Here is a 25,632-nt window from a genome sequence, read left to right as displayed (position 1 = left end):
CTTAGATATCATCAAGGTGAACATTCTGACCAATTTTTATGGAGATCCATTCACAAGTATGGCCTCTAGAGAGGTCACAAGGTTTTTATATTTTTTGACCTACTGGCCTAGTTTTTGACCGCACATGACCCTGTTTCGAACTTGACCTAGATATCATCAAGAAGAACATTCAGACCAATATTCATACAGATCCCATGAAAAATATGGCCCTTAAAGAGGTCACAAGTTTTTTCTATTATTTGACCTACTGACCTAGTTTTTGCGGGCACGTGACCCACTTTCGAACTTGACCTAGAAATCATCAAGATGAACATTCAGACTAACTTTCATACAGATCCCATGAAAAATATGGCCTTAGAGAGGTCACAAGGTTTTCTATTATTGACTACTGACCTAGTTTTGATGGCAAGTGACCACTTTCGAACTTGACCTAGATATCATCAAGATAAACGTTCTGACCAATTTTCATGAAGATCTTGAGAAATATATGGCCTCTAGAGAGGTCACAAGGTTTTTCTATTTTTAGACCTACTGACCTAGTTTTTGATGGCACGTGACCCAGTTTCAAATATGACCTAGATATCATCAAGATAAACATTCAGACCAATTTTCATACAGATCCAATGAAAAATATGGCCTTTAGAGAGGTCACAAGGTTTTTCTATTATTTGATCTACTGACCTAGTTTTTGAGGGCACTTGACCCACTTTCGAACTTAACCTAGATATCATCAAGATGAACATTCAAACCAACTTTCATACAGATCCCATGAAAAATATGGCCTCTAGAGAGGTCACAAGGTTTTTCTATTATTTGACCTACTGACCTAGTTTTTGATGGCACATGATCCACTTTCGAACTTGATCTAGATATCATCAAGATGAACATTCTGACCAATTTTCATGAAGATCTCATGAAATATATGGCCTCTAGAGAGGTCACAAGGTTTTTCTATTTTTAGACCTACTGACCTAGTTTTTGATCGCATGTGACCCAGTTTCAAACTTGACCTAGATATCATCAAGATGAACTTTCAAACCAACTTTCATACAGATCCCATGAAAAATATGGCCTTTAGAGAGGTCACAAGGTTTTTCTATTATTTGACCTACTGACCTAGTTTTTAAAGGCATGTGACCCAGTTTCGAACTTGACCTAGATATCATCAAGATGAATGTTCTGACCAATTTTCATGAAGACCTTTTAAAATATATGGCCTCTAGAGAGGTCACAAGGTTTTTCTATTTTTAGACCTACTGACCTAGTTTTTGATGGCACGTGACCCAGTTTCGAACTTGACCTAGATATCATCAAGTTGAACATTCTGACCAATTTTCATGAAGATCTTATGAAATATATGGCCTCTGGAGAGGTCACAAGGTTTTTCTATTTTTAGACCTACTGACCTAGTTTTTGAAGGCACGTGACCCAGTTTCGAACTTGACCTAGATATCATCAAGATGAACATTCTGACCAACTTTCATAAAGATCCCAAGAAAAATGTGACCTCTAGAGTGGTCACAAGCAAAGTTTACGGAAGCACGGACGACGGACACCGGGGGGGGGGGGGGGGGGGGAAAGATGGGGAGGGTGTGTGACCAAGGCAAGGCAGTGACTAAGTGTGGGTACACAACTTCACATGTTTATAATAAATGTTCATGGAAAAGAATGAAAGAAGTTTAATGAAATTCTACCAATTTGTTGGTTTGTTATATACAAATCTGTGGATTTTTAAACAATTAAAGGGCAATAACTCTAAGGAAAATTGACCAATTAAAAAATAAAATGACGGGCATCATTGAAGTGCGTTGGTTCATATTTCTTTCAAGTTTCATGAAATTCTACCAGCTTGTTACTGAGAAATGGCTGCAGACGTGGAGTTTTCATTAAATCAAGGGCAATAACTCTAAGGGAAATCGACTAATCAACAAAAAAACTTGACGGGCATCATCGCAGTATGTTGGATCATGTTTATTTCAAGTTTTATGAAATTCTACCTCCTAGTTATTGAGAAATGGCTGCGGATGGACGGAGGCACAGACAGACAACGCCATTTCAATACCCCCCCCTCCCGATTTCATCGGCGGGGGATAAAAAATAAATCATGATTGAATAGTGTGTATATGGGTATGAAATGAATGGATGACTATAAGGTCTGCATGGTGGCCAAACCAGGCCACCACACACTTCAAATACAACTATAAATTTCATAAAAGAATGAAAATTACTAAACTGCAGTTTTTATCCTGTATTTATCACTCTTTAACATAAATCTTTCTGTTTTATGATGTAAAATAGATAGTGAAATGTTGTTTTTTTTTCTATCACATGTTTATCTACTAAAACTATTTTCTAACAAACATAATACTAGTCAACCACACCCTTTGCTAATGCACACAGTTCTTTTTTTTTTGTTTTTGTTTGGTTTAACATCGCACCGACAAAATTATTGGTCATATGGTGATTTTCCAACTTTGATGGTGGAGGAAGACCCCAGAACCCCTCCATGCTTTATTTCATCATGGGCAGGCATCTGGGTAGAACCAATGAACACTGACCCGTAAGCCAGCTGGACGGCTTCCTCACATGAAGAAATTAAACACCCAAAGTGAGGCTAAAACTCAGGCTCAAACGCACATTCGTGAGGGGCAAGTGTTTCAACGTGAGCGACAGTGATATTCCTAACCTAAACAATTACACTAAACATGTAACATATAAAATAAAGGGACGAAACATTCTTTCATTCAAAGCACAATATTCATGTGATTCAAGCGATTAGAAGCCGGAAGTTTTTCCGTTTGATAATAATTTTCCTGTATGGAATTTATACATGTTACTTTTTGGATCACTATCCAAGACTACTTTCTGCTATAAAGTTACCTCTGGTAAATAGAGGCAATTCCAAAGCAAAAAAAAATCTCTAAATTCTAAACTTTAAAATGTAAATTTTCAGGTTTTCTGCCAAATTGCTATTTTTGTAGGTTTAAATGTGACCAATCACACAGAAATACATATTTAAATAAGTTTCAATTTTTCCCAAGTAACACAATCTAAGGAGATATTTTCCGTTTTAAGTGGCTTTCCCAAAAAACTGAATAAAAGGGGCTCTGAATTCATAAACATTACAACTTCATTCTTATTAACTATATATTTTACAATTTGTTATTAGTAGCGAGTGCTGAAAATGGCTGTGTTGTATTTTTGTGAAGAAAACTATCTACCCTATGCAGGACTGGAAAGCATTATCCCTGCTTGCAAGTCAGATGCTCTACCAACTGAGTTAAGCAGGCTTCTTACTCAGAATCCTGGAATCACTACACAAGTTAACTATTCACTTTAATTTTGAAGGCTTTATATCTGTTCAGCTCATAGTCCTTGCTGTGACTCTAGTTACCTCCCCTGAGGTTCCCTCCACTGAGTCACAAGCAACAACTAAATGAAATTGGCATAATTGAGCTTCTTGTTATCGGGACATAAATGTTAATACACTGGTGATTTAATTGCCAAAAGAAAAAACATTTCTGAATAGCAAATTTTTTGTTTTGCATGGATTTGCACAAAGCATATGACACATAATGACCATCATGCAATATCCAAAGGAAGTAACCAACTGACCTATATCACCGACTCGTTTTTCGCCATTGATGAGGTTACATCTTTATTACCTCACTATAGGCACATATCATTCAGTGTCACATACCAGTGCCAGATAGAAGTTATTGGAATGCAAATGGCTTCAGGCAAATTCTTTTAAAATGCATTTGAGCAATTGCTTTCATGAATTTGTCTTTTATAAGGAACTACTATTTACTGTCAAATTCTGAATACAAAAACATTTTTGTGGAGAGGTCTAGCTCCACATCTACTAAGTTTTGTTTGCCTGCAATATGCTCTTATGAACATCCCGGATAAACTTTTAATGCCAGGACAAATTGAGCACAACTTCAAACTGTGTCTATTAAATGTCTTCTGTTTACGCATATATTTAATGACTTTTATTATTTATAGATTTTATGAAAAATAAGTTAAAAGCACTTATCTATCCGCAAGATAAATATATTACCTACAGCAAATTAAAAGTTTTTCCCCATTTCTTATATATTCTAGAGCTTATAATTTATGTATGGCTGGGAATCACTTTTCAGACATGGCCGACTTGGACGTAAAGTGAGTATTACATTATGACACAAGTTGGACAAAGGGCTGCAAATACTGCATACCCTACATAACTGACCACTCCAGGAAGCAACTTAATTGCCATTTTTAACTCATCATAGTGGGGAGAAAAACCATCAACCCACGGAGGACTCTCTAGAGTCCAAATAGTAGAATGTTCCAGGTTGGCGTGGTAACTTAAAAGGGACAGCATACATGCAACTATAAAATATCAGATAATAAAATAAACATATTGATAAGATTAATAAACTCTAACCCTATATAGACCCCTGGTTTTGCACGATGCTCTACAAATTTACTAGCCCAACTAATTGCGCACAAAGGGCTCTTTGATATATAAAGACTAGCAGATATAAGGTAAATGTCAGTCTCTGAAATCTGTCTGCCTGGATTGCAGTAGAAAAATTGAGACTACCAATTTACCAAATCTGCGATTGAGCTAACCATGCTTCTGATTACACAGAAACTTTAAATCCCTTCTGTTGCAATTTTCTTACATGTATACAAAGATCTATTCAAAATAAATTCTATAATTTGGTATTTTTAAATGTCAGGCCAGTCAAAACTAGAGCATAGATGCTTTGGTCTGTATTAGCAAATTACAGTTCATATATAATTAAAGAGTGTGATGACTGTAAAAATGAATTATGTTCCTTTTTAACATCTGCTTTTTATTGCCCCTACTGGAAAATAAAAGTACATTATGAAACTAGTGTGTAGACTGTGCTAACAAACTATGTTTTTTTTAAAATATATGGTATTTTTAAATGTAAATATTGATAATATAAATATATGTCAGAATGTACATACCAATTATATTATGACAAAATGGAATAGAATTAATGCAAGGTAATTCATAATATTAACGGATTAAAACCAAATTGGGAAAACAAATTCAAATGGGCCCATGACGCGACAATGCTTATCATCTAAGACTGTTCTGGCTTCTATTCTACATGAACTACATGAATATAACCATGAAGATAATGCAAATGTTATTTCAGGCGAAATCGGTACGAAACTGTCAAAGTCGAACCACTACTGGTACGAATCATAAAAACAAACATTCTCGTTACAACATAAATATAGATCTATCATGTTTCTATACTGCAATGCAGATAGGTGATAGTTCTTAAGAAGGTAAAATGTCAAGGAATGTTCATGACAAACCGATAAAAGAAATCAAAATAACGTTTTGGTATTCCTACCCTATTTCCAGAAGATTTTACAAAGTTTACTCCCTTTGATATCTTCAGATGTATACACAAGTTCTCCCCCTTGATCCAAACTATCGTAAAGGTTACACTATACCAATTCAGTTTCTTCTTTATTTCTTATGCGGCAATTTTCCTTTGATCTTTACAGTATGTTAAACATGGTAACACACAATATACAATGGAATCTTAAGACCTCATTTTCTGTACTTTAGAGCATTCCAATTATATGAAAACCATATATATAATCATTTAGTATATCATGTCTTCTTATAAAAATGATAAAATATTGACATGTTATATGATACATATATAAGGAAAATAATCTGTTCTGAAAAACACCAACCTCTGAAAATGTTTATGTTGTCATGAAAAAAGCCGTTTAGCAATTACGCGTATGTAGACATTTTTTTGCAATGCATAAAACTAAAACCTGGAAATTCTCAATGAAAACGGTCTAGACTCTGTCTTTTCTCAAGACAATAAACTGTCGTGAATAAAATAAGCCAATATATAACTGCCACATTCACATATGACGCATTATACCAGATTCCATCAACAGCATGGAACTACATATTGGACTAGGCCTATTTCACATGTTACACTGAGTAGTCACTTTCTGTTGATTGTAACCCACCATAGTTAACCTACCACTTGCACGGGTCCAGTAAAAAAAACAAAAACTTACACTGGACTGAATAGGACTAAATACAATATTGGTGTTTTGGTTTATAAAGCATTAAATAAGCTTGCACCATCTTATATTTGTGACACTATTGAAATTTATGACAATACATACTATAGCCTTCGTTCTAATACGAAATTTGATCTACAGCACCTTCGACCTATAAAAAACTTTCTTAAACGTTCGTTTTCTTTTATGGCTGTAGACATTTGAAAAGATATACCTTACTCAATTAGAAATGCTAGCACAGTAAATTCATTTAAATATTTACTTAGAAACTTTCTTTTAATTGATACAGTGTAGAGTTATATTATGTGACTGTTAACATGTGTTTATCTTCTTTACAAGTCTGCTCTATGGAATGACTATGACATTTTCATTTGTATGAGTAAATGGTTTGTGTTTGTTAGAGGGCCTCATTGAAAATAAGATTTGTATGTCATTTATGAAACTTAATGAGTCTTACCCTCTTTAAATAAAGAATTTATTATTATTATATATTATTATTATAATACAGTTATACTGTTTGCTCATATTCTCAGGGACCTAATTTAACCGTCCGGTAAAGTTTCGTGACATATACAATAGGGTTATTATAATTGTAGCTCGATCTGGGATGCTGTATTCGGCTCGAGCGGATTTTGCCAGGGCGCACAAGCGCCGAATGTGATCCGACCTTGCAAAATCCACGAGAGCCGATCACAAAATCCCAGATCGAGCCACTATTATAATGACCCTTTTATTATATACTTCCATCTTTTTGTTTGTTGTTTAGTTATGGAAAGAAATCTTCAATGTTTGTCACTGTGTGAAGTTTTTATGTGCGCTATTTATAGAACTGTCAGACCATGCATATTAAATAAAAGTAGTCCGGCAACATACAATACAAAAGATACAATACGGATTTTTTTTCGGCCTGTTCATATTTACTTGTGAAATACAAGCCGACTTTTTGACAGAATTTATGTAGGTATATAATAAGTACGTTTTCTTGCATTTCCGCCCGTATTTTAGGGTGAAAATTTCCTCCAAAATTATTACAATTAATGAAAAATAATGTATGTATGTGGAAGAAGCACAGGTTGGGTTTACTTGCGGATGTCACCGTTGAATAGCTAGGCTACGAGATCATGAATTATTTGTGCTACCAACGGAGGGTTAGGGCCATCCCCAGCAAAATGTTTAAATCTGCCGGATGTCAGTGCGGTATATCAAAGGTAGTGCTATATTCTGGAAAAAATAGGACAAATGTAGTGATTTTTTTTCTAGAAAAAGGTAGGGTGGTAAGAATCCCCCCTCACATGTGTTTGGCCAAATTAAACTTTTTTTGCTCATTGTCGGTGCGAAGTTCTTCATAAATTGGCAACAATTACGTTATTGTAATTGTTACGGTTCAAAGAGTTTATGTCCGTCAATGTTGTCGTTGTCTGTTTAATTAACCATCGGGCGTAGGGCAACAGTTTTAGTTATTGACCGGCAAACCATTCAGTATGTAGGGATAACGCATGTTTTTTTCGTGTTATTACATCTGCAGAATCCCGAGGAATTGGTTGGTACCCGAGCCCATTAAAGCGTAAAACGCGTAAAACCCAGGTAAATGAATATATTGTCCCTCAACGTCATTAAATTTCCATGGAATGCGCGGTAAAGTCTACGTCGTTTTTTCACGTTGACATCATTTCCTTTTGAATTATCCGTTTTGGGTCCGTAATACGTTTACGCTTTGCCACGGAACGTGCATATATAAAAAGGTGTTATAACAGCACGTGAGCGAGAGATTCTCTCTGTTAACACACGTTTTCTCTCCTGTTAAAACACACCCGAAAAGTGAAATAACAGCAGTTATGTGCTAGAATAACCATTTACTATATATCGACAGCAGACGATAATAGGTTCTCGAGTAACTCCGGAGATCGCCCACATACATCATAGAAGAGTCCAAAATATTTTGAAAGTCTAAACTGTTTTAATCTTCTAAAACATCCGACTGACCCATTTCGTATGACAGCTATTTGGCTAGCTTTTCTCGAGCCCCGCCCCGCCCCCGTCCCCCACCCCATTCTCATCCATCAGAGGTTCGCCAGAACTAGGGAACCATGGCAGACCTCTGGCATGCGAGAATGCGCGCCACTGACTACCACGGCTCACACAATAGTTACCTCCCCTCATCTGAATTAAAAATAATTACTACATTGACAACAGCGATAATTGATATGACAGGTTGTCTTTGTCTTAGCGTGACCTCGGTTGACTGCTCAACGGTAAAAACACGACCATATTGATGTTTTTGACGTGTACGTTAAATAACGTTAACGGAATGTTGCTGCCGTATGGCAACGTTTATTTCGGACAAATTAAAGCAGTTTAAACAATTGAACGGATATGTAATGTAGACTGAGTTTTGGAAGCTGTAATACGACATGTAATTGACATTTTCTTTTTGTGAACAATTTGCAGTATGTTTATACAGAAACGTAACAAGGTATACGCGACTTACGTTTGGTAAAGTCTGAGCGAATTCATAGAATGACACATGAACAAAGGAGTTTTTTGAAAAATATATAGAATCGTGGTTTTAAGGCTGAGTTGTACCATGTCTTCGTGATTCTTTAGGTTGTATATGCTATCGTGATTCTTAATAAGACTTTCTTTGTGGTATTATGCCTTCTAGAAAAATGTTAAGCAGACGGCAATGTATTTTTGTTATTGTTGTTTTACCAATGTTAATTGTTCCGGCAATGTTTATCTTGAAACACGCCGACGGCGGCCTGGCGGAGGTATTTATTCCACCGAAACGTGCCACTAAAGATAATGTGGTTAGGAAAGCTATCCAGAGGGTTAATTTAACAGCAGCAGGTAAATTTTACTGCTCTTGCATTTTGTCATGCTATTCACTAAAAATATTAAATGTGATGACGGACACTTTTTGTGACATCCGTACAAGAAAAAAAAATGCATGAATAATATGGGTTATGCCCATTCAGTTATTATCGTTGTTGTTTGTTGTGTCGACTTACGTTATCACATGTATTGTGTTGGCTTACGTTATCACAGGTTTTGTGTGTTATGTCACAGGCGCTTGAAGCTCTATCAGTAGATATATATGCATTATCACATCCCACCCACCTAATATACTATGAAATAGTAGAGATCTACGATCTCTTCAAGAGATCTAACCTGCATATATTTTTTATTGATTGAGCTTCAAACACCTGTAGTTATGTCGACGTACGTTATCACCGATGTTGTGTGTTGTGTCGACATACGTTATCACTGATGTTGTGTGTTATGTCCACTCACGTTATCACCGGTGTTACGTTTTGTGAGGACTTATGTTATCACTGACGTTTTGTCGAATCACGTCATCATCGGTTTTTCATATACTCACATTATCAACGACGTTGTATCGACTTACGTTATCATCGGTGTTGTATAGACTTACATTACCATCGACGTTGTGTCAACATACTTTATCACTGGATTTTGTTTACATATGTGTCTGTTAATACATTCATTTACAGCCGGCACGGTATATCTGTTTAGGCTGCAAAATGTGTTGTGTTGACACATTTTAATGGATATAGAGTTGACTTAGGTAACGACAGACGTTGTGTTGGCATGTTATCGCCGCTGTTGATTTAATTTACAAGAGATGATGTGATAGCGCGTTATCACGGGCATTGAGCTGACTTAGGCGACGGCAGACGTTGAGATGACTAGCCATTTCTAGGGTTACGTTACCATTCATTGTTTCTCTCACTTTGCCACCGTTGATGTGTTGCTCCCACGACGATGATTTGACAGACTGCCGCCGACGTTGTGCAGATAATGGATTCCATCCGACGCTACGTTTTTTTTTTTCATTTTGCACAACAGTGTCGTCTGATTAAAGAAAAATGCTCCGTCGTAAACAAGAGTGCAAATAACTGGGCATGTCTATTTATATTTACATGATGGCTTACACCGCATCTTTTTTTCATTATGTTAATTCAATGCGAATAAAAACTTTGTACTATTTATAAGATGACGTTGTTAAATTACGTTTTCTGTTCCGCTGAATGGTTTCAATTAATTCAAAATGTGAAGTTTATCATTCAGATGATACATTATGCAAAAATTAAGGTTTTCAATGTATGAAAGTTAGATACAAAACTAAAATCAGCCGGTTTTATGTATAAATGTTGAGTGTGCATTTGGGATGACGAGATGGAGGATTTTTTTTCTGTTCAATGTGACTTTGAGCCTCTTCTTTGTCGAACTACTACTTAATTGTCGATATAGGTGTCTTTATATTTATTTGTAGGGGGTTATAGAGGAAAAAAAAGAACCTGAGTTGGTATGCGTTTGTCATAAACATGTAAAATATCCATTAAGAGTGTTCAATTACGTTCAACTGCAGAACGCCTTACATATATGTACACTGTCCTTAAAAATCGACAAAAACCCGTCTAATCAATTATTAATTAGATTTACAGTTTGTCTGGGGATTTGGGAGCACTGACAACATTAAACATATTTAAGAATTACATAATTAACTTGTACACCGAACATGCAAAAGACACTTATTTTCAGATTGCTTGAGGTGAAATTTTAACAGTTGCGTTGCTGTTTTTTGTGTCAGCTTACATTACCTCTAACCCCGGGGTAATATATAGTATTTACTTATAACAGATGTATAGTCACATTAATCATTTGTATATGACTGTAGTAACAACTGTTTCAATGTTGTTTGACCGGCAGCAGACGGCTTCATGTATGATTTGGCTTAGGGATAGTACATTATTTTTGCGAGAGGGATGTAAGACTGCATCAAACTCATTTCGCACAGAGCTCATCAGAGCTTTATTAGCATGAAGCTAATGGATGTATGCGGATGACGATGCCTTTTGTTCGCATAAAACTCATCTGTTTAACTTAAAGATGGTTGGTATTTCATTCTGCTAAAGATTTATCTAAGGAAAAAACAACCCATTACAAATAATTAGATCCATATTACAAATATATGTTTTACAGCTTTTCATAAAATTTGGTAAGTATCCCCCTTTAATATGAGACAATTTAGCAAGGCAAGTATTTCCTTTGATCCAGTTTTACATTTGCATTTGATATATATCTGGGTATTTCAACAATCTGAATCAAAAGGCAAAATTATAAACTGCGTGTAGCTTAGGAATTCATTTATGTTCAATGTTCTTGGTAGCGCAAAAGGGAGGTAATTATAATTTTACAATGTTTCATTTCTAATGAATTCCGGCTTTGCAAATCTTTGCCTTTCATTATTCAATTCTTCTTACATTTAATGCATTACTTAGGCAAAGTTTGTTTTCACCTTTGCTAAAGTAATTCTATGTAGGTCGTGCAACCGGGATAGGAAAACAGGTCTCTTTAAAAAAATCACTACTAGTAACATTTTAGAAATGCTAAATTGAATATAAATAAATGTAAAAATCCAAATGTTAAAGCCTCAGACAGATCCATAATTGGACAAAAAAAATAAATTAAACACCTCTAAAATATCAATATTTCGACTATTGAAACCGAAGTCACTATCGCGGAAGCAGAAAACACGATGCTTGTTCTCACCATCCTAGCTGCGTGATTTCGTGTTTTCAGTTTCATTGTTTAGTTTATCTTCACGGATTAGACTTCCTTCATTGCGGTTTTGGTCATCGTATCGGGAGAACATTTAAAAACACGGCGGTCTGTCATGGACGCCGCAAATAATTTATTTGTCTATCGTTTGCATAAATCTTACTTTGTAACCGCATGTAACTCAACAGTATATACTGTTGGGTTCATTAATGACACTTCACGGAAATATGTGGGGTCATTATGGTTAATGGGGATCGGCGACAACTGGGGAGGCGTTAGTCGAGTCCTCATTATTCTGGCCCCACACTTACAGACCCAATGACTGATTTTTTCATCGAGCACTTATGTTTAGCTTGTACCGACATGAAAATCTACTGATTCCCCCATCCCCAAGAGAAAAATAGGAGGTTAGCATGTGACCACATTTTAACCAAACAAAATGTTAGAATATTAAAACAAATGAGACGTATGCTACCGCTGAGCTTGATTCGAAGCCCTACGAATCTGCTGTAAAAAAAATCTATTGTTGATATGTTACTTCGCAGAAGAAGCATCACGGTTTTTAAAAATTGTTTCGACCCAGTTGTTACTGAACTTTCAAAGGGGTGGACTTTTTTGTCTGAGAACGCGTCTATATTTAGAACAAAAGAACATGGGGAAACTCGTCCTGGTCAAAATTCCTCTCATAAAATTAGCTGAATGTTATTTCATCTCGTTATACAGAAAGTATAAACACATACTTTTACGAGATCAGGTCTAGTGAAAGATCTATGCATGTTACAAGCATCACAAATGCAGCTATAGCGCATGTTCTACACGTCCTTTACACAGATATCGCCATATTCAATCTTGTTTACAAAAGCTGTAATTTTGAGACAACAATCAGCACTAAGGTCACAAGGACATATATTAAACTCGTGTCTCCTGTCAGTTCAAACTGTTGTAACATATGTGAATAACTGAATCGTTTAGACTTCACTTCGTAACAGCTGTTTTATTCGGTCTCTCGCTATATATCATGTGGACAAAATAACAGCATCTTTCTTTATATGCCAGAAACTCCGACTCTTATCGGTCAGTACGCGGAGGTGTTGGTCCTTGGCGTCGTAAGGACTGTGTTAACTTACAATATATACTGAACAAAACAACTAACTCGCCATTTGCTATTTTGCCAATTATGTTAAACACTACTTTAGGTACAGTTTTTAAGAAAGCGTACACATTGGCAAGAATTTCTTCTTTTTAAATAACATACCAAAAATTAAAAAATATCAGATTACGTAAAGTTTTAGTTTTATTCCTTTTACCATCACATCCCAGTTTTGAAAAGTCACAAAAATACAATAAACTGTGTCGTTTTAGAAAAGTAGTCATTATCATACAACGGTGTAGATTTAGTTCTTTTTACTAGGCTAGGAAATGGTAACATGTAACTCGCATATTAAATACTATTTTTTTCGACAGGGCACAGCAATGACGTTATTTTGTTTTTATTTCATTTTCTGCCTTCAGAACGCTTTACGCTAGTTTGTAAATGCTAGACATTTTAGTATATTTTTGTGTCTTTTCAAAGATGGATTGAAGTGGTAAAATAAGTAAATTGAGGTGACAACATTGCTATATTTTGTTGCAATTTTGGTATGTACTCAACAACATTAAAATGTTAAAAAGGTATTTCCAGATTATTTTAAGATATTGGCAAAATGACAAATGGTGGTTTAGCGTTTTTTCTATGTAAATTTTCAAGGCCAACAGTCTATTATAATGATTAATATTGATTGATTACTAAAAAGGATTTCAGTTTTGTTTATGATATGGGTACATCTGCTTATCCTAATGTTAAAAGCTTACGTACAATCAAATATATCAAAAGATCCTTTGGGAACTGGCATAGAACGCAACCAGTCAACGCAATAGCAGACAAGGTTTGTCGTCTGTTCATGAAAGGTAATGAAATGGGCAGCTACCCTAATGCTCCCTAGCACCTGGTTAAGCGGAATTCTATTTCAGTAAAACTGAATGCTCTCCATAATCACAAAGGACCAGAAAATATAACAACACTGTGACTAAGTACGTGAAGACATTTTACAGCCGCCAGTAGACACTTAAAGGCTATAGCTACCACCATGTCTAGATTAACTATACAAGTGAAATATAATTGTGGGCGTGGAGGGTGGGGGGGGGGGGGGGGGGGACAGAAAAAAAATAAAACTGCTGATTCAGACTTAGAAGGAAGTACACTATTATTTTGTTGACCGCTCATGTACATCTTTCGTTCCATAGAAAACGGTTTTGACATATTATTTTCTTTTTTTTCAGTCCAAACTCAGAAGAAACCACAGATGAAACTTAAACCAAGAAAATGTTTCGACTACATCTGGACTGGTACGTGCCGCGACACATGTTTCACGTACAATATCCAAGCAAAACAGCGACAACGAAAACAACAAATATTGAAGTGCGAAAAGAAGAAAACACAGTTAAAGATCTTATATACAACAAAACAAAAATACGTATACAAGATTCCGTTCCAAGATCAATGTCTCCGTAAAATTTTAGACTGGTATTGCCGTGACAATAAGAGGGTTCCGAATATTGTTCATTACGTTTGGTTCGGAAAGAACGAATTTAATTTCATCCATTTTCTAAGCTTTCTTAGCGTGCATAAGTTTCAAAACCCGTGTCTTATAATGGTTCATGCGGACAAAATGCCGAAGGGAAAATTATGGCCTTACTTCTTGCAGATTAGTTCAAAGGTCGTTCAGGTGCACCGGAAGCAGCCAAAGAAGATCTTCAAGAAAAAATTAGCCTCTATTCAACACAAAGCAGACATTGCAAAACTTGAAGCTTTAAAAGGTAATATATTCTCCACAGAATCATATACCCAACGCCAATGAACAACTCCACCTGACTTTCACCCATTTACTAATTATAAAGATATAAGAAAGATCACTTTTATTGAAGTAAAGAACAAACAAATTATTATTGAGCTCTTTTCTAACTTTATCAAATTGCTAAAATATTTATTCATTATATAACAGTAAAAAATGCGGCTTGTATTTTGTTAATGAATCGAAACTACAGGAATCAAAATTCGTATTGCACTAGGTTGAAACATAAGTGCTTATTTTGCCTTCGCCTAATATTAATGACATGGTTAATAAATAAAGCTCTTTTCATCATCACTTAAGAAAAAGTAGGTGGGAGTTTATAAATACAACTGAAATTATCTATCTCGAACTCGCTTATCACAACATTCCGACTATCTGAAAGACATTTGCAAGTGCCGTCCCGAGAATTCGTGCACAAAATATCAGTTGAGCCGTGCCATTAGAAAACCAACATAGTGGCTTTACGACCAGCATGGATCCAGACCAGCCTGCGCATCCGCGCAGTCTGGTCAGGATCCATGCTGTTCGCTAACAGTATCTCTAATTCCAATAGGCTTTGAAAGCGAACAGCATGGATCCTGACCAGACCGCTCTGATGCGCAGGCTGGTCTGGATCCATGCTGGTCACAAAGCCACTATGTTGGTTTTCTCATGGCACGGCTCAGTTAAAGTCAAATTTCGGTTATCTGGAAGTAAAACCCTTGATTTTTTTTTGGAATTTGAGATGGCGAGTTTCATCTGTGTTTTATATAAACAACTGCTTGTTCTGGGGTATACTCGGCTGTTGTGGATTTTACATTGTCGCATTTAACGCTCTAATAGGGTTATTGTTGCAATAACTTGTTTTGCAATGTCGTGTTCGAATTAAAGCGAAATTTGTCAGGATTGGGTCCCATGAGGTGCTTGTGCCGAGTGTGATCCGGCCTGACAAAAATCCACGAGAGCCGAATGCAACATTGTAGGTCAAGGTACAGTTTTAACTTCTATACTGCTGTGTAAGTCAAATACAACATCCCAGATCAACAACATACAATATTTCATTGATGTTAACAGCCATGTGATCAAAAATAGTATAACAAAGGTATAGTCACTTTGCCTTTTGGAATATATTGAAAACGTATTGCCATCCTTCACAATGTACACAGCTTTAAGTTAATCACTCATTTAATTTGTTGTTACATTTATTTTCAGAATATGGTGGCATATATCTAGACACTGATCAGATTTTGTTGAAATCTGTCGACAAGTTCCGGAACTCTGACGTCACAATCGGAATGGATTACGGAACGGCGGCTGCAAACTCGATCATCATTGCCAAAAAGAATGCGTTATACATAAAGTATTGGCTTGAGAGTTATCGCTCTTACAGTCGAACAGATGGAAATAAACACTCGCAAATGATTCCATTCAAACTGGCAGAAAAGCATCGGAATTTGGTGCAAATTGCGGGCGACGGTTTTTCGTTTCCAAACGTGCACCAGCTATCAAGTCTTTATTCTAAAAACGTGTTCTGGGGAGATAAATATGGTATGCACATGCATTTGAAACTGCATGATAAATTTTATTCAAGTCGGCTGAACATGAATACGATAAAAAGCATGAATACAACTGCAGGGGCAGTTGCCAGGCATATATTGTATGGGAACACGGACCCATGTTCAGCAAAAACTGTAATTCAGTGAAAAATATAAGCCGAAAGCAAATGCTTGGTCGATAATCGTGTTTATACCGGAATAAATATATGCCATGAAATCCCACAAATTCTAATACAGAGATTAATGGAAAAACTGAATTATTCCCCTTTGAACAGAGGGTCGGAAAATAATAAGATAGAACACTTTTCAGCAAGATAAATAACAGCTAGCATAGTACAGTCAAACGTGTACATAAAGTTCATGCATGGGGATGCTAATCGTCCACATGTTAAATAGTTTTGTTCAAATTGCACATGGTTGAGTAATCCATTTACATTTTACTACAGACCAGAAGAGTTTTAAAAGAAATTGTTCAAATTTCACATGATACACTAATTGCATAATGTATGTCATTTTTCATTATATTTTAACAATTATACTTCGCATGTAATTTCATATGTATAATGTTGTTTGTCAAGTTTATGTAAACACAATTTTTGCTTTAAACTGTTCATTACTTTAATTTAGTACAACTGCATCATGCATGTGTTTTTCTGTACATACTATATCATTTCGTTTCACATATTTACTTCCAAGTTAGTTATCCCTCGTCAGGCAATATACTGTATTATGTATAATAAAGCTTTGAATTGTTTACTGTAGGGATAATACACGTTTTTTTGTGTATAAACGTCTGCAGAAGCCCGCGGGATTGTTTGTGACCGAGACCGAAGGTCGAGGTCACAAACATATCCCAAGGGCTTCTGCAGGCGTTAAGGTAGTTCTGCACGTTTGATAAACCGGAAGTGATGGCGTAACGTCATTTATCCGGAAAACGTAGAATAAAGCCTGGATTCGGCGTACGGAAATGAAAATAATTTTATGAATTAATTGAAATATGTGAGTAAATTTATTACAGTGGCATTGTTGCTATATTTCTAAAGTCAAAATATGATATTGAAACATATAACACTTTAAAATAATGAAAATAATGTCTTAAAATTAGCGTGAAATGTACGGTTCACTTTAATCATGGTCAGATATCTCAAAAATAAGCACACGGACCTATACATTTTATTTCACGAAAGTATAGACCATGTGTTTATTTACAACTGTGAGAAGTTTCATCAAAATCCACATTATAGAAAAAATTCTATTCGCGAAAATGTTATGAAAGTAATGATTTTCCCATAGACTCCCATTATGAAATATTGCGTGAGGTCCAAATTTTTCAAATCAGTCTAGCAAAAAATCAAGCACACGACCCTATCTTTTTTATTTGCTGAATTTTCTAGGTATATTCTGAAGTTTTGAAAAATCAGAGTTTAATCAAATTCTACATTGTAGAAAAAATTTCGATCCAAACGTGCAGAACTACCTTAATACACAAAAGAAACGTGTATTGTCGCTATTCTTGCATAAAAAAACATTACACGATGACTAAATGCATTGTTTTCATATGTGATGACTTGACGATTCCGGTACATTTTTTATTTACCATTCTTGTTGTTCTTGGAAACGGTAAACATGTTTTAAATATCCATAACCGGGGCACACATAACAACAACGCTACTAAAAGCGTGATTTGAAGGTTTTTGATCATCTTATTTTTATTTTTAGTTATTACAAACGTTACATTACACATAATTTTGCATATAACTAATGAATTTGATAAACAGGAACACAATATATTTTAAGAATAACAACTTTACATTCGAATTATTTTGAGTACGAACAAACAGAGTACGGATGAGTACGAAGCTAGTGACTAGATTTCGAGGTTTATTATATGAATTCTGCGAACAATCAGGTTAAAACAAACCGACTGATAGTAACAATAATCATTGATATAATACCTAAAAACGGGCAATAGCACAAGTTACACGCGATACTTATTTATTCACAGTTATTTACAATAACTGAACAGACGCTTTGTAAAGGGAGTAAACTCTAAGAGAAGCTAGTGCGTACATTGATGGGGCAGTACGTTTGGGGCTGAAAACTGATAGAGCTAAACATACTATGGATTACATAGTGTCTATAATGCTACAAGAAGAGGTTATTATAGAAGAAACAAGATGCAGATGCCAAATATCAGTCTGCGCAGAAATACATACATACGTCCCTGGCAAAGCATTTCAAAAATAAAAACCATGTATTAACAGCACGTGAATTGCGTTGTTTGCACACGATTTTTCTCCCGTTTATACATGGGCGGATCCAGTGAAAAAAGTAGTTTTTATGCAAGAATGGATATTAGGGTAGAGAACACCAATTATTTTCCGATTGCCTTCCATTATAACATTATGGCGTGTACGGCCTTCCATATATTGAAACATGTATATCCAATCACATTTTTTTTCAGGAACTGTCTTAGTTCCACCAAAATATCGGACAAAAAACATATGAATAGTGATACTTTATTTAAGTAATTTTCGTGTGAATGAGATGACCCCCTGTTTACATCGTTGTCATGGCGGGAGAAATTCATTTGATGAAACTTTTTTTCAATACACATAAAATGTAGCAAATTTTGTCAAAATGTATAATGAAATACTGTAAATGCAGTAAAAACATTCCATTTTGAATAAAATAATCACTTCTTGGGTTTGTTTACATGACTGACCAATCAGAACGCACAGATGCTACCTTATTCCCAGGTATACACTTACCTCATTCCCAGTAGGTTACCTGTACTTTTTTGAATTGGTGGTCTCTGACCATTAAGGCCACATGAAAAAATGTTATCATCATCAAGCGATATTTGTCATTTTTGTATTGTAACCTGCTTGTTTCTCCTATATAGGTATTTTGGTGACCTTTGTGTCACTTCTTAGATTTTTAACATTTTTTGTATTTCAATCTTAATAAATCATTATAAATCATTCTAATATGGCTAACAATGCTTTAATCATCACAACGATGTTATGTTGACGTCACGTCAACGTGACATTTAGCGCCATGTACGCATCAAGAATTTCATGAAATATTTTACTTAATAACACGTTTTTAACGAAGTTCCACATTGCACAAATGTTTTGATTAATTTATACACATACTGAATTAGTTATTCGCTTTGCTGAATAATTCGCAATAATTTTCGCTTGAACTGAATTCTGCCGCAAGACGTATTACCGTTTCCGGTGCTGGTGTGTTTTAACAAATACCTACTATTGGCGCCATGCTTGCGCGAAGAAACAGTTCCATCATATTTGATATAAATTTTACAATAAAGAAGATATTAGAATCAAAATAATTTATAGAAAAGCAGTGCTTTATCACTATATATACACTCGGGCGGTTAACGTCGTCCGAAATAATTTCACTCGGGCTGCGCCCTCGTGAAATTATTACGCCCGACGTATAACCGCCCATCGTGTATAAATAGTGATAAAGCACTGTTTTGCTATAAATTATTTCTTAATTGAAAGTCACGAAGTAAGTATCTAATTTCTGTCTCATTACTTACTATATACATAGTGTGTGTTTAAAAACGAGTATAATTTACTTATCGTGGCATATCAAATTATCTAGGTAACTTTCGCGAAAAGATCTTATTATACCAGTCCGTTATTATTTGGGTATCTATAGTTTACAAAGTATCTAGTTAAGCCGACCATATTATACCCGTAAGCTTTATTTTTTTGTTTGGTTATCTAGGAATTGAATTACATAACTCGAAAAGTCGTCTGCTAGCGAAAAGTCTAAAATTAGGGGAAAACTCCAGTTTAATATAGAGCTAACGTTCGGAAGTAAGGTAAACATTTTCAATGATTACATAACTATGTCACATATTATCGATGTAAGATTCGCGAACAATATATACCAGGTTGATTAATAGTTATTCGGAAAAAATAAAAAAAATCTTCTGATGGAGAAGCGGGTACATTTTTCATCAAGCGAGCTGGATATTTGTTTTCTCATTCTAACTGATTTAAATGAATCTACTGTAAAGCAGAAACAGGTCAGTGAGAATGGTATATTTGCAGATAGCCTATAAAAACTAATAAATTTACATATTTTTCAATGTATATATTTACAGATTTGGTGTATGTAATCTGCTAAAGTTATATTTGTCTTCAAAATGATCGTTTATGGCATGCATAAATAATAGGTTTACTGGTACTGATGATAAACCCGAACAGAAAATGAGGTTTTTTACCTGTAACTTTTTTATTTCTACAAGTTGAAATCTATGGTCGGTATCAAAATAAAGCTTAACCTTTGCTGAAAACTTTACATAATTCAAATTTATATTTAGTAAGCAACTGACTCGCACGAAGTGAGGGCCTGAAAGGGGTATGTAAAAAGGGGACTTTATGAACGTTGACTGATGATAAATTCGAACCCTTTGTCATTTACAAAATTTTCTTGGTATTATTATATTGAAACTTTCCCCAAAAAGCTGCAACAGTCATTCCTGATCAAGTAATGAAAAGTTAACAAATGTCAGGCCTTCATGTTTCGACAGTGAGCATGCGCAAAAAAACACTCTCTTCCCCAGTAATTTTGGATAAATAAATTTTATACAAATTTATGTAAGTCATTTATTTATACAGAATATTTACCCATTTTGTTTTTGTTTACACCAGTTGATGTTGTAAGTGGAAACTATTAGATGGTGTGTTCAATTTTATAATTAACCGATTGCAATCGAATATTTCCAAGGTGTTCGACTTTATCATCTGTCCGGGTTTATAATCCATTTTTGTTTACTTTGATTTTTAGCTCACCAGAGCACAAACTGCTCAAGGTGAGCTATTGTGGGCGTCCGTCGGCGTCCGGCGTCCGTTGTGCGTCGTTCGTCACCATTTGCCATGTTAACACTCTAGAGGCCACAGTTATGACCCAATTCTTTATGAAACTTGGTCAGAATATTTGTCTTGATGATCTCTAGGTCGAGTTCGAAACTGGGTCATGTGGGGTCAAAAACTAGGTCAGTAGGACAGATCAAAGGAAAATATTGTTAACACTGTAGAGGCCATATTTGTGACCATTCTTGAAACTTTGTCAGAATGTTTATCTTTTTAATGTTTAGGCCAAGTTTGAATGAAGATTATGTGGGGTCAAAAACTAGTTCACCAGGTCAAATCAAGGGAAAAGCTTGTTAACACTCTAGAGGCCACATTTATGGTCCTATATTCTTGAAACCTAGTCAGAATGTTTATCTTAATAATCTTTAGGCCAAGTTTGAATCTGGGTCATGTGGGGTCAAAAACTAGGTCACTAGGCCAGATCAAAGGAAAATCGTGTTAACATTCTAGGACCACGTTTTAAGTTTGAAACTCACGATAACAGGCACCGTGTTCACAAAACATTTTTCGGTCTCAGCTGAGTTTGAAATTTTAATATCAATTTTACTAAAACTTCAAGGTTAAACTCCAAGTAAGACTAACTATCAATACTGAATAGTCACTTGAAAATAGTTATTAATGTAAAATTTACTTTTAAACATGCTGTTTAGATATAAATGACAAATACCGTTTCATTATCAAACTCGGCTGAGACTGAAAATGTTTTGTGAACACGGGGCCTGGTCAGAATGTTTGTCTAGATGACCTCTAGGTCAAGTTTGAAACTGGATTATGTGGGGTCAAATACTAGGTCTCTAGGCCAGATCAAAGGAAAATCTTGTTAACATTCTAGAGACCACAGAATTGGTCAGAATGTATGTCTTAATGAAATCTAAGTAAAGTTCGAATATGGGTTATCTGGGATAAAAAAACTAGGTCACCTGGTCAAATCAAAGAAAAACTATGTGTGTGCAATAGAGGCTGCATTTTCCTCAGAATACCAAACTCAGAACGTTTGGTATCATGAAGTATTTTATGATTTCGAATCTGGTTTATGTAGTTTCAAAAACAAGGTCATTTGGTAAAATCAAAGGAAAAGCTTGTTTACACTCTAGAGGCCACTTCCTTGCTCCAGTCTTCACGAAACTTTGTCAGAATGTTTGTTTTCATGATATCATGGACGGGTTCTAATCTGGGTCATGTTGGGTCAAAAACTAGGTTTCTAGGTCAAATCAAAGAAACTGCTTGTTTACACTCGGGCCACATTTTTGGTTTAATCTTAATGAAAATTAGTCAGAATATTTGTCTCCATGAAATTTCGGATGGGTTAAAATTGGGTCCGGTTGGGTAAAAAACTAGGTCACTAGGCCAATTAGAAGAAAAATCTTGTTTACACTCTAGAGGCCACATTTTTGCTCCAATCTTCATGAAACTTGGTCAGAATGTCCTTTAAACATCGGACGAGTTTGAAACTGGGTCATCTGGTTCAAAAACTGGGTCACTAGGACTAACATGTTTACACTGTTATGGTGTGTTACTCTGGTGAGCGACCTAGGGCCATCTTGGCACTTGTTTTTGAATTTAGTAAATTTAAATTTACTGGTTTTATCAAAGTCAACAAGAACTGAAACTCGTTAGTCTTACTTACAAACTCAATAAAGAATTTTGTTACTGAGAATAGAGCGGCTTTTTTCTGCAACCTCTTAGCATAACCTAAGATATACAAGGGTCCAGTCCTTTATAGCGTACACCGTCTGGGATACATACATCACACAGTTCCAACAATTCATTTCACCAGTCAGTGATGGAATTCAGGTGCACTTATTTTTCCCAACAAATGTTATTATTAGGTTATTTGTTACTTTAAGTTATATTAGGTGAAACCCTGCTAAACACACTTGTTATTATTAAATGTTTTCAAAGATGGTAAATGATTCAAAATCAACTACTCTAACCACTTGGCTGTAAAAATTTGTAGTCGTATTTCCAGATCGTATGATTTTATACATCTTAGGGGATGAAGTGATAACTTCTGTACAGTTATGTTAGATCTAATAAGATTGAAGGACTCATGTGCATGTGTAAATGTTGAGTTCTGCTCAACCCGGGGCTAGAGGGTGTGGACGGTAGCATGCATTTCCACTACCGTCCATGAACAGGCTCAATCAAACCGAGGTTGCAACATTTTCGTTTTTGTCCACTTTTTCCACTTTTCTCTATTCTACAATCCCCACAAAACAGAAGAAATGATAATACTGAATCCAAGCACGTGGCGTGCAGTCTACCCTTCATTACGAGTGCATTTCAGACTAATAAACAGTGAAATTTTGCTCTGAACATTGTTTATAGCCGCTTTCTTAGGGAACGTTTAAATTTAGTGTATACCGATGGAGAATATATTAATATGCATACGCGTTCAATCATTTCTAAATAATGTTCCTATTTGTCCCATATTGTACAGGTTTGTTTCCTGCATCTTTTCATGCGTTTTTCATAAAACACAAATAAGTAAGTAACAAACATTATTACGTACGCTTAAAGACTTATTTCATGGACACTAAGACAAAATTACACAAACAGGCTTCCATTTCATACACTATTAAATATGCATGCACTGTTATAAAGTTAAGACACGTAGCGATATGAATTAATGACTCATTCCTGTTACGTTATAAAAATAAAATGATACTGCGATATGTGAGAGGGGTTCAATAAGGATATAATGGACTATAGAAATAAAGAATATGTGAACACATAAATGCAAGATGGAAGTAGGGACAAGCTAGACATGTGTTAAACGTTTATCGGAGATATAAATAACTGTCCGTCAAGCCACACTAAACAAGGGACAGTTTTAACACATGGAAGGGGATATAAAAAGTACGGATAAGTTGGAAGATTATCTAAATGATGTATTTAGGTATGAAATAGAGTTCAAGATAGACAAGGAGGAAGTTAAGTTCATACAACTTGGTATCGAAAATTTGGTTGAAAAGATTGTGAGAAGCATTTTGAAACATGCCAGTGATGAAATACATTTCCTGCAACACGACGATCAGCACCGAATACTCAGTGTATCGGGAATTCCTTTGATAGAAAGGGAAACAAAAGAACGGATACTAAAGGTTGGAAGCTTCTATGAAAACACAAAGAATAGCTTCCCGGATGAGTTTGATTTTATGGTAATTTTAAAAACATTTGAAATTGATAACGATTACGGAGAACGATTATATGAAATACCAATTCCTTTTATTCTTACTGGGGTACGGACAGAGATTGCTAGAATACTAAAACAAAAAGAAATTACAGACCATCTTAGATATACAGAGAAACAATCTAAAGGGAAAGAGAGAGTAGTTTCATTTGTGTTAACAGAAAAACTGGCTGGACCTTCTCTTAAATTGCAGTTTAAGTATCGCAACTTTAAAATGGAAGAAACTAAGATTTATGTAGACCTGGTTCCAGCGTACGAAATATATGATCGGATGGCTGAAAAGAGGACAGAAGACATATGCGATCTTCCTGAATTTAGGCATGAACTTTTACGATCTGGACGATATCACTATGTAGAAGACAACATTACATTTACCGAGACTGAATTGTACTTTATGACTAAAGTGCTATCAACAAAACACCTCAGAGTATATAGACTTTTGAAATTCCTGATAAATGGACACAATGACGGTACATCTCTAGAGGAAGAATGCTCAAACCAGGAAGTGATTTATGTTCATATAACCTCTTATAAGATTAAGGTCACCATGATATATCATCACTTCAGTTGTTGCCATAGTGACGATGATACAATATCTGCATGTGTATTAGACCTGGTATCAGCATTAGCCAACAGCTACGAAAGTAGGCCGGCTTGGCCTCGATTGGTACGGAAATTTAACAGACCGTACATTGGAAAACATGTAAACCATAGCAAAACCGTTAAATACAGAGAACTTGCAACAGGAATTTTGAAGACTTCAAAGAAGTCTATGCTTTCACTGCAAAATTCTGAAAAGCCTTACGTGTATGAAAATACCTGCATACCACCATTCGCAAGGTCTTTATTACAAGTGGTAATTAACTGTGAATGGCCAGAGAACTCAGGTAAGTACGTTTGTTTGGGTTAAAAGAAAAGATCTCTTGATGAATAAGGCAACATAAACAGTTAAGAACTGCTAATAGAAACAATGTTTCCTTAAAATATTTTTGGACATATTAAGTAAGTCAGTTATCAATGACCTACATGTTTATAAAGTACTTGTAGAAATCGCACCAGACAGTGGAATTAACAAGAGATAACATGATAGTTCAAAGGCTGAACTTATGAAATATACACAGATCGACGTCATAACTAGTGATATAGGAATAACAGACAGCCTTACATATTGCCATAGCAACATCAGAAAAACAGCCATTTAAGAAAATTTGTTAAACTAAGCGACATAAAACATTAATGCTTCCTGTTTTAGATTCCAGAAGTAAACATGAAAAATAGCTAGATTTTAATCAACGCAACTTTTACAAAAAGCAAATCTGTAAGAATGTGAAGAAGAAATCTTAATTGTACAATGCTTCAATTCAAAACACACGTAATTTTGATGTGACTGGACAATTTTTCAAAAACTCTTGAACTCACGTTATAGTATGATA

The 25,632-nt window shown here is 35.3% G+C and overlaps 2 protein-coding genes and 1 long non-coding RNA gene across 3 annotated transcripts in view; 2 read left to right on the top strand and 1 right to left on the bottom strand.

The window, feature by feature from the left end:
* The window catches only part of LOC123530020 (kelch-like protein 26), a 39,762-nt gene extending 34,317 nt beyond the window's left edge, over positions 1-5,445 (bottom strand). The window contains exon 1 of the mRNA XM_045310703.2: positions 5,385-5,445. The gene's annotated coding sequence lies outside the window, so the exon portion shown is untranslated. The remainder of the gene's footprint in view (positions 1-5,384) is intronic.
* A 2,867-nt stretch (positions 5,446-8,312) lies between these two features.
* On the top strand, positions 8,313-16,933 carry LOC123528939 (uncharacterized). The gene is made up of 3 exons (XM_045309021.2): positions 8,313-8,931; positions 13,987-14,523; positions 15,750-16,933. The coding sequence occupies exons 1-3, from the start codon at positions 8,736-8,738 to the stop codon at positions 16,238-16,240; spliced, it is 1,224 nt and encodes a 407-aa protein (XP_045164956.2). The 5' UTR covers positions 8,313-8,735; the 3' UTR covers positions 16,241-16,933.
* A 644-nt stretch (positions 16,934-17,577) lies between these two features.
* LOC128547816 (uncharacterized) lies at positions 17,578-20,729 on the top strand. The gene is made up of 2 exons (XR_008366663.1): positions 17,578-18,453; positions 18,921-20,729. It is a non-coding gene; the product is annotated as an uncharacterized LOC128547816 (long non-coding RNA).
* The last annotated feature ends 4,903 nt before the right edge of the window (positions 20,730-25,632 follow it).

Source organism: Mercenaria mercenaria, chromosome 13, assembly GCF_021730395.1.
Source record: "Mercenaria mercenaria strain notata chromosome 13, MADL_Memer_1, whole genome shotgun sequence".
Classification (NCBI taxonomy): domain Eukaryota; kingdom Metazoa; phylum Mollusca; class Bivalvia; order Venerida; family Veneridae; genus Mercenaria; species Mercenaria mercenaria.
This window is presented reverse-complemented; position numbering and strand designations above follow the sequence as displayed.